Source organism: Polyodon spathula, chromosome 17 (genome assembly GCF_017654505.1).
Source record: "Polyodon spathula isolate WHYD16114869_AA chromosome 17, ASM1765450v1, whole genome shotgun sequence".
In the NCBI taxonomy this organism is placed as follows: domain Eukaryota; kingdom Metazoa; phylum Chordata; class Actinopteri; order Acipenseriformes; family Polyodontidae; genus Polyodon; species Polyodon spathula.
In genome coordinates this window covers 7,751,744-7,762,148 of record NC_054550.1, presented here as the reverse complement: position 1 = coordinate 7,762,148, position 10,405 = coordinate 7,751,744, and the positions used below count along the sequence as shown (strand labels likewise).

At 37.6% G+C, this 10,405-nt stretch overlaps 1 protein-coding gene across 1 annotated transcript; it reads right to left on the bottom strand.

The window, feature by feature from the left end:
* Positions 1 to 1,609: 1,609 nt before the first annotated feature.
* LOC121330244 (cathepsin D-like) lies at positions 1,610 to 10,037 on the bottom strand. The gene is made up of 9 exons (XM_041276599.1): positions 9,844 to 10,037; positions 8,098 to 8,254; positions 6,022 to 6,145; positions 5,619 to 5,737; positions 5,336 to 5,535; positions 4,894 to 5,016; positions 4,114 to 4,258; positions 2,672 to 2,770; positions 1,610 to 2,187 (listed from the first exon to the last, which is right to left on the bottom strand). The coding sequence occupies exons 1-9, from the start codon at positions 9,903 to 9,905 to the stop codon at positions 2,026 to 2,028; spliced, it is 1,191 nt and encodes a 396-aa protein (XP_041132533.1). The 5' UTR covers positions 9,906 to 10,037; the 3' UTR covers positions 1,610 to 2,025.
* Positions 10,038 to 10,405: the final 368 nt, after the last annotated feature.

Sequence of the window (10,405 nt, the reverse complement as noted above, 5' to 3'; positions counted from 1 at the left end):
ATTTTAAATTATTACAGACACACATATACACAGGTGCTCTGGACTGATGAGTCAAAATTTGAAATATTTGGCTGTAGCAGAAGGCAGTTTGTTTGCCGAAGGGCTGAAGAGCGGTACACGAATGAGTTTCTGCAAGGAACAGTGAAGCATGGTGGAGGTTTCTTGCAAGTTTGGGGCTGCATTTCTGCAAATGGAGTTGGGGATTTGGTCAGAATTAATGGTCTCCTTACTGCAGAGAAGTACAGGCAGATACTTATCCATCATGCAATACCATCAGTGAGGCATCCGATTGGCCCCAAATTTATTCTGCAGCATGACAACGACCCAAACATATAGTGAAAGTCATTAAGAACTATCTTTGGCATAAAGAAGAACAAGGAGTCCTGGAAGTGATGGTATGGCTCCCACGGAGCCCTGATCTCAACATCATCAAGTCTGTCTGGGATTACACGAAGAGAAGCAAATGAGGCTGCCGAAATCCACAGAAGAACTGTGGTTAGTTTTCCAAGATGTTTGGGCCAACCTACCTGCCAAGTTCCTTCAAAAACTGTGTGCAAGTGTACCTAGAAGAATTGATGCTGGTTTGAAGGCAAAGGGTGGTCACACCAAATATTGATTTGATGTAGATTTTTCTTCTGTTCACTCACTTTGCATTTTGTTAATTGATAAATATAATCTATTAACATGTCTATTTTTGAAAGCATTCTTACTTTACAGCATTTTTTACACCTGCCTAAAACTTTTGCACAGTACTGTATCACACATGTGGTAAAATTCTATATATATATTATATAATGTTTATATACATGTATTCGGTTTCAACCTTGATTCTGGTACTCTGTTTACTTTCACTTGAGGTTATACAGGTCTACAGTGCCTTGCACTTCATGGTACTCTGCATCAGCTAGCAAATCTTACTGAACAAAATGCTTCAAAAGGCTTCACTTTTCAATTCAATAACTTTCAGATGTCATTTCAGAGAATAATGAAGCGGTCTTTGTTTTAAAATGCTCTCGTACTGCCTAGGTGCTGCTTTATCAGACATTTACAGGTTCTGATCTGCGTCACGTTCGCGCCACAGCGTGTGACTTGATCGCAGGTCAAGTCCTAGGATCAGGCAGTCCCTGCTCCTCCAAAAGCAATACGACTTGGTAAAACAAACCTGTTCTGAACCCTAGTCACACGCTACTTATTAAATTTCTAAGATATTGTATTATAAATTATATATATTTTTTGAGGCCCCTAAAATTCTGAGGCCCTGGGGTGCAGCCCCTAAAGTTCCTGCATTAATCCGGCCCAGACTAAAGCCCCAATTTTTGTTCTAAACAAGGCAATGATCACAAAGAGCAAGAAGTGCCATGTATGCATACAACTTTTAAAATGAGATTAAAAAATCCAAAGAGATTGAAGTTACTGTTATATTCCAAACTGAGAAGGTAGCAGGATTACATGTGTGAGGGGCTTGATTATAAAGGATACTGGCCAGTTTACAAAATCCCAGCATCATTTACTACATACTGGTTGTTAACTCCATGTTCACAAGTATCATTTTCCAGATAGAGCATTTAGTCACTGGACAATTATTTATTGGAAAGAAAAGACAAGTGAATCCAGCTTGTTAATTTATTTAGATCCAATTATTACATAAAAAGGCTGCAAACATCAAGAGGTACGATTGCTGATATGCAACAGCAGTTACATTAAACTAGACATTGCTAACATATCTTAAAAAAAAAAAAAAAAAAAAAAAAAAAAAAAAAAAGAACCGTTGCGTCATATCAGGTAAAACATTTTGCCAAAAACAGAACAGCATGGAGCCCTGAATTACAACTCGCACATTAAATTTAACTTTTTATTTTGTTCTGCATTTAGTAACAGAAAAAAACACTCATTATCAATAAATGAGTCACTGGTATGTACCTTTAATGCAAACCTATTGCTACCTGGTTCTAAAGTGTGTAGAGTAACAGGAACAATGTGTGTATTTTTTCCCCCCTCCCACACAGATTGTGAAAATGTTCATGTTTATTTCGATTTTGCAAAACCCACCCTGTTGTTTTCCCTATCAAACTCAGTGTAATACTGGCCAATAAACACATCTCCCAGGATCCACAGAGGCCCAGCTGGGGCTGGGATGTCAAGTCCCATGAAACCACTCAGACAGATAGTCTGGCCGGCTTGACTTTCCTATGGGGAAAAAAAAAATAATAATAATAAAAAAAAAAAAAAAATATTAGTCAGAAAAGCCGGTCGATGAAGTCATACATTTTGAAATGCATCTATGAAATATGTTTGCTTTTCTTCAATTCCATAGTCTAGAAACATTATTAAAACACAGTTCCTTCTGAAAAACAAAAAGATGTCAATAATATTTTAAATCTTTAAGACATATATATATCCTTTAGTGAACTTATTCTTGTACACAGTATGTATATTGTCCAGTTTATATATTAAAAAAAAAAAAAAAAATCATATACTAGGACTTAAATTTTACTTTATAACTTCCCCAATAGCAACATCACAATTTATCAGTGCATTCTGCAATCCAAAGTCCACTGGCTACATATTAAAAGAACAGGTATTTTTAGCAACTGGCGTTTGGGATTCCCGAATACAACATTCCTCAGACCCATGCTTTGCTCTCGCATGAAAACCTTTCAAAACAGCTCACCTTCAAGATGTACTGATCCCCAGTCAGGGTATAGGTCTGACCTCCAAGTTTGAAAGAGATGGTAGGAAGAGTGGGCACTTTCTTACAATCAACCATGTACTGAAAAGACAATAACTGACTGTTACACATTTAAAATATTTACACAGTTATGCATTTCCCACTTACCAGTAGCTGGATATTCAGTATAAAACATTTCAAGTTAATGTTAAATCTGTCTAGAATGAAACAAAATGACATACTGTCACTAACTGTGAAATGTGGTACAGGTGCTATCCTACTATAACATTTAGAATTATATTCTATACACAGTTGTAGTCAAAAGTTTACATACCCCAGTGGAAATTTACAATTTCTAGAAATTCCTCAAAAACAAAACAATTTTAGGAAAAACCTTTTGTAATAAAAGTTTTGCTTATGAGGGGAAAAAAAAGTTACAAGAAAGATGTCTGCAATTATTTATTACAGCAACTCCAAAAAATGCAAATTCAAAATTATTCATGACCTGACGAGAAATGAAATTAGTAGCTAATTGAGGCAACTTTAGCAATAATAATCTCTATTAAACGATTGGGATATTTGTCAACGAGCTTTTGACATGATTTAGTGATTTTTGACCATTCTTCAATGCAAAACTGTGCCAGTTCATTCAAATTCCGAGAACTTCTCTTGTGCACAGCCTTCAACTCATAACAAAGATTCTCAATCAGATTTAGTTAGGGACTTTGACTAGGCCATTCCAAAAACCTTGATTTTATTCTTCTTTAACATTTCTGAAGTAGATTTTGAGGAGTACATTGGATCGTTGTTGTGTTGGAAAGTCCAGTTGTGCCTTAGCAAGTTTTGTAGCGGAGGGTTTCAGATAATTGGCCAATATCTTATGGTATGTTATGGAATCAATTTTATCATGTATTAGAACTAAATTTCCAGTGCCATTAGAGGAAAAACAGCCCCATAGAAGGACATTACCACCTCCATACTTGACAGTAGGTATGGTGTTCTTTTCTATGTACGCCTCACCAGACTTTCTCCAAACATAACGACTATCGGCGTGACCGATTTTTGTTTAATCACTCAACAAAACCTTTGACCAGAACGTATACCCATCATTCAAACGCAGTTTTGAAAACTTTAAGCGATTTGTCCATGTGACGTTTTCCTAAGAGTGACTTTTTCCTTGGCCTGTGACCATTGAGACTTTCACCATGCAATACCCGACCTATGGTTGAAATAGAAACTCCAGTCCCACTTGCAGCCAATATCTTGAATATCTTTGGAAGTCAATCTGAAACTGTTATTAACCTTCCTCACAATTCTTCTACTTGTCCTTTGTGAAAGAACCTTTCTTACAGACCGAGCTTTGACAATAAATAATTTCTGCCCAAGGTCTTCAGATAGTGATTTACTTCCACTCCACCCAACCCCCATTTTGCTTTCAGACATACCTCTCCCTGGATGAGTGGCACAGCTCCGATGGCTTTCTGCAGGGCTTTCACCTCTGCAGACGGTCCAGTGATGAGCGAGGTTCCAGTGTCCACGATGGCTTCACAACCCCCCTTGCACAGAGTCAGCTGGCTTCCAACACCCATCCTGTACAAAACAAAACACAAGACTGTTTTAAACATCACACCACCAGTACAATGAAAGTGTTCAATCAATACAAATCTATAAATGAAAAGGCAATCTGTAAATTAAATAATGAAAGAACACAATGTTGTTTTCTATGCTTGTTTTCCCCAAGGGTCGGTATCTACTGACTCACGTTGTTTCAGTGTGCCATTCTGCTTTAGGATTTACTACTGAAAATGTCAGCCAAGAGCTCAGTATCATCTAGAGGGCATTTACATTTATCCTAGGAAAGCTTCTGCCCCTTCTTACTGTTTGCTGTTCGTATGAGTAAGTGCTGGAATGAGACGTTGAAAATCAGTAAAATCTGGGGATACTACAACATACATTATTGAGGTGGATCTGCTATGGCAATTATTTTTTACTAATACTTTGCATAAAAATGACACTGTTGAATCACAAAGGAAAGTGTCTGTCAATAAAAAAAGTATATATAAGGGATTCTACTCATCCAGCTTAAGACTTTATATTCCTTACTACAATAGAAACCATCCAGATGTTCAGACTATTTAATTACACCCCTAATTCTAATCCCACGTATCCAACCACATGGTTTGTATATCAAAATGGCTTTGGCACAATATAAAGCCTCTACTTACTCATCCATATGGATCTGCCAGTAGGCCTGGCGTGTGATGTTCAGGTAGTTGAACTCTCCAGTGTAATATTTGGGATCAGTTCCCCCCAGCAGCAGTTCACCCCCTGGTTGAGTGTCTGGGTTCCTGAGATGAAAGATTTATTAGAAATATATAACAAAAAATGACAACAAAACAGGTGAAGTTAATTAGCGAAGCACTCACAGCAACTGTTAGCATAATCTTTAACACTGACGATATGACAAATGAAGTACAGTACATATATTGTGTATAGCCAGTTACAATGTTTTGCAACTTCAGCATTCACTTGCATTACAAGACATCTCCCCAGTTGTTCATTACAAACCCCCACTGCTTTGGCAAAATATATTTTGTAAAATACTGCAATAGTTTTGTCATAATAAAGTACGAAAGAGGTTGAGCTTCACTGAAGGATCAGCATTACCTGTTTAGGTAAAAAGAGAAGACATTCTTTTCCACTTTTTTCTGGCTCATGATATTATCAAAGACTGGAGTCACGTCATCCACAGCAATCTTTGGGTAAGCCATGCCCAGGATTCCATCAAACTTGGCAGCAATGAACGCCACCCCAGGCTGTTTGATAGCTTCCCCAAACACCTGACCATCTACAGAAATGTCCCCAATCTGAGAAACAAAGAAAGGGATTTACTCATGCACTATGGACAATAAAAGATAATGTTTAAAACCAAGCCTGTGCTATTGTGTACCTTGCACGTATCTTGGCTAAGATACCCAGAAAGACTGCCCGAGCCATATTGGATTGCAAATGCTGCCCCATTCTTCACATAGGTGCTTGACTTTGCAGAGTTATACTTGTGGTGAAGCACTAACAGGAAATTAAGAAAAGACTGTTAGATTGGGAAAGCACTGGAAAATTAACTGTAATGCATGTATGTTGTTTATTCCAGCTCCAGACTGTTTTGCAAAAAAGTCAATTCTTATGACCTTTTTGAGGCATTACAAAAGACCTTGAGGGGCACAGCCCTTTCTCCATCAGATGATATTTTATCTTTCAACCACAGAATAACAACAACCTTTTTCCAGAATTTGGCCACCTTGATCTGGAGGACCATCACACTATAAAATGGCAAGCATTCCCATACGACTTACAGCAAGCAATATCAGTCAGCGAGCAGTGGATAGAAGGCACCCAGAGGTTGGAAGAGCCGGTATCAAAGACCACAGTGAAAAGCTGAGGTGGAGTCCCAATCCCAATCTCTCCATAATACTGAGCCTGGAAGGACAAAGATTTGACAAATCAGACAACACTGTACATGTAACACACTGAGAGGCTTGACCGCATTGTAAACCGGACAGCAGGGAATATGGCCTTGGACTGGATAAGAAGTGAGCCTCTACTTCTTAATTCCACTAGACAGGATGAGGATACTGCTCATGTAGGGCAAATAAATAAGTATTAGTGTGTGAAATGGAAAATGCCATGTACAGATTCTACCAAACTGTCACTCCCTGAATGGTAATCCTAACCATTTCATTGATGAAACTAACCAGTAGTTAGGTGGGAGACATCCACAGACATCAGTCCCAAAGAATATAGAATTAGAAAGCAATATAGTTTTCATTATGGATTGGGAATTGTTTATTTAATAGCTGGAGTAAAAAGGTCAAACTTGACGTTTCCCCTTGACATTAAACTGTGTGTGGATCCACTAACACAAAGCACCCTGCTAACTATATGACGCAAGTTGACCACATGTGGTTTTCAGCTGCAAACTTCATCAAGCAGTCAGGCGCTAGCAGTAGGCGACAGAGAGCATACTCACGTCTGTTGACTTTTAGCACATTACCACTATTTCTTAAGAGAATGCAGAAGTTAGGTGTTTACTGCAAATGCTGTTGAAAAACTGCAGTATTGCAAAATCCACTGAAATTCTAATATAACCAGCAACACTTCTGTACAACTGAAAATGGGTAAACTTGGGTGGGAGCTGACTTCTCTCTTTTGCTGGCGCTGCACCATCACATGACTGCTTGCAATATTAAGGTCAGCTGACTGCAAGACAGCGCTTAAACTCCCATGAAACTGCTTTGTCATTGTTTAAATACCAGGTTAACACATTTACCACTTAAACTGAAATTTAAATGGTATTAAAAGCACCTTAAAATAGTCCAAAATAGAACATTAAATAAATAAAAATAAGACTTAAATTTCCAAGGCATTTTAATTCATGTCAATTGTAGTCTCTCATGCACTGATATTACCCCACAGCTACAGAATCAGAAGATTCCAACAAATTCCGACATGTGTGACTAACTTACAATAAAAACAGTGCAGGACTCTTGTAATCTTATAGGTGTTCATTCTTCTGTTTGCATTTTAAATTAGCTTTACAAGATAAAAAGAAACTCTGCAGTAACACAGCAAAATACCCATGTACTTAAAGTGCTCCAACACTGAAGTGCTATCATAAACCATGGCTAATATACTGTTAATAACTACAGCTCCACTTTAGATGGGTTAGTATTCTGCTGTGATTTCTGTTGGCAAATACACTAAACCATACGTAATAATGCCCTTGTCCCAGAGAATGTGATAAGTTACTAGTCTGGTAAAGCAAACAGCAACAGCAAGCTGACAAGGCAGGTTGAGGTGGGGAAAGCCTGTTCACACCGTGTTGCTTTACTTACCGCAAACATATTTCCAGATCATATTTGGAGATCACACCACCTTACGTTGATTTTTAAATGAAAAAGTAGCTGTTCCCCTGCCAGTATAATCTAACTGGCAGATACTGGGATTTACAGCAGTATGGCTTATAAAAAAAATAGGTGTGTTTGGTTAATTGGTTTCACAGGCAACTGGTCATAACTCCTTAAGAAATATAGGTTATTCATATTTAATTTAACGAAGAGGGTGACATTAAAACAAAGCAATGACCTGGAAAACTCTCTGTAACAGCCCAGTGCTCCACATCATGAGACTACTACTGTAGGACTCGAACAGTAACTCAAACAGGCTTATCCCTCTTTAGAGCTTTCAAGAAAAGCAAAACCAAACACTCCTTATCACCACACTTCATTTATAACCAGCACAGAGCTGCAGTTATCATGAGAACATATTTCTTGAAACAAACTCAAAACAACAAGGCTACATTTACTGGCAATGATCAGCATTAACACTCCCTTTGATCACTTCAATGTAGTGTTTTTTTTTTTTTTACTCACATCAAGATAGTTTTTGAGAGTCTCTGGGGTAGGTTCACCACTGGAAGGGAAGCCCAGGTTGTATTTTAAATGATGTTCTTTGGAGACCAGCCTTTCAACACCTCTACCAGCATCGGACAGAGTTCTTCTGAGAGATCGGAACTTTTTAAGAGGAATTCTTCAAAAGAGGAGAAAAAGCAGGTTGAGAGGGAATACTACAGCCCTTCAGCACACAGAGACCTCTGTATATTGGCATTGTTAATTGTGCATATAATTTTTAACCTGCTGAATAATGTTACCGTAATATATTTAATTACATACCGCTTTGTAGTTTTCCATATAGTTAAAAAAAAAAAAAAAAAGCTGGCATTTTAAAATGTGACACTTCAAAATCTAACATGAAATACTGTACTACCATTATGGCTTCTGGTTGACTTTCAATATTTTATTTTATAGTTTATTTTTTACATTTATTTAAGTGTCTCAATCCTAAAATTCGAGGTGATGCAAAACTTCTGGCCATTGCTGTAGAACACAACAGTTTATGTGAAGCCTTCCTGCCATATTCTAAAACGTCACATTTATTGCTAGGTTGTACACTAAACCTTTCCATATGTCTCTGTACTGTTGGGAGGATGTGGTCATTGTTGCCTAAGACTTTGCAGTCAAGATAATCTCCAGTGTCATAAACATTGGTTATTTAAAAAGACGATCAACTTAGTGAATTAATTATGGAAAATAGTTTTTATGTGCGCTCTTTCGATATGTAATTGAAACAGGCACCGTTTCAAAACATTACTAATCATTTTCTAAAAGAGGAATTTGAAACTACTTCGATTACCTTTAGCAGATAAAAAGAAACCACATAGTGGTTTAGAAAACTTTATGCCCTCTATAGAGTTAAGGTTGGTATTTCAATAATAGAAATGCATACCGAATGCAGGTATTGTAATGTGCTGTGCATGTGTGCCCCTGTTAGCACCGGAGGTCACGAGACGCTAGCAAACACACACGGTTTATCTATTCCGACTGCCATTAATGCTTCTGAACCGCGTTGCAAAGAAATTAAAATCACCCTGCATGCAATGAATAAAACAATCTTTTAGCTACACTTACATAAACAAACTCTCCCTATTCGCTAGTGTAATTGACGTTGTTACGTATCCGAATGGTCCCACTGCAGTATACAATATTTCTAGTTTTAAAAATTCCTAAAAATTAAAATAGATACGTTAAACTAATATTGTAATGATTTGATGTTACTCTGCGGTTTACACTACCATTGTGTGATAATGGTTTGCATACAATTTACAACAGAAGTGAATCTGGAACTTGTTATCAGTACTACGCCTGGCTGTATTAACAGAATAATAACGGCAAGCTTACATAATGAACACGTTTAAATGACTTGCAAGTAAATCAACACAACACATGTTAAATGCCGCAAGACGAAGTCTACAGCGTTTTCCGTTACATTTGTTTATATAGTAATGAAGGCAGTACACAGCGCGAGATAACATTTAAATCGTGTGTAGATTAAGACAAAGCAGAGGATTTAGACCTCCCGCCTTTAATTACAACTTAATCATAACTGTGGATGCAGTAATTTAAATCCAAATATGCTTAAAGCTCAATTAGATTTTTAGTACATGTAATGAGTAACACAACACGATTTCTTTGTGCTCGAAACGTGTCGGTGCCTCTTTATTGCATACAAATTAATACAGTTGCTCTGTTGCAACCGCAGTATGTGACGGACATGCTTACCTGACAATAGCATTGGTGGTCGCGATAAAGGCAGCAAACAGGATTATATACGAGAATTTCATTATGTTGTTGTTGTTATCCTTCTGGGTGTCAGTGCAAAGCGCTACACGTCAATTCCCTGGCTAGTATTTAAACAATGACAAAGCAGTTTCATGTGAGCTTAAGCGCTGTCTCGCAGTCAGCTGACCTTAATATTGCAAGCAGTCATGTGATGGTGCAGCGCCAGCAAAAGAGATAAGACACCTCCCACGCAAGCTTACCCATTTTCAGTTGTACAGAAGTGTTGCTGGTTATATTAGAATCTCCGCGGATTTTGCAAAGTCAATATACTTTACACCGTTTGAATTGCATTGTTTCTGCACCAGGTCTCCCTGGTTGTCCTTATGAAAACAACCTATAGATTACTATAGAATACTTCTATAGAAATTCTATAGAAGACCTATAGTCTATGGTATTTAACCTATACGTTTTTATAGAGAATTTGGACATTTGACCTATAGGTCCCTGTAGAGAATTGGGGCATTTGGCCGATAGGTCTATATAAATCTATAGGTTATTTTCG

Bases quoted from the DNA above. Each gene is read 5' to 3' on its own strand.
- LOC121330244 (XM_041276599.1), bottom strand. From the start codon at position 9,905: ATGAAATTCTCGTATATAATCCTGTTTGCTGCCTTTATCGCGACCACC. The intron at 5,738-6,021 runs GTAAGTCGTATG...ATTTCCTGTTAG, and splicing joins GCTGACTGATATTGCTTGCT to TGCTTCACCACAAGTATAAC. The intron at 5,536-5,618 runs GTACACAATAGC...TTTGTTTCTCAG, and splicing joins TTAGCCAAGATACGTGCAAG to ATTGGGGACATTTCTGTAGA.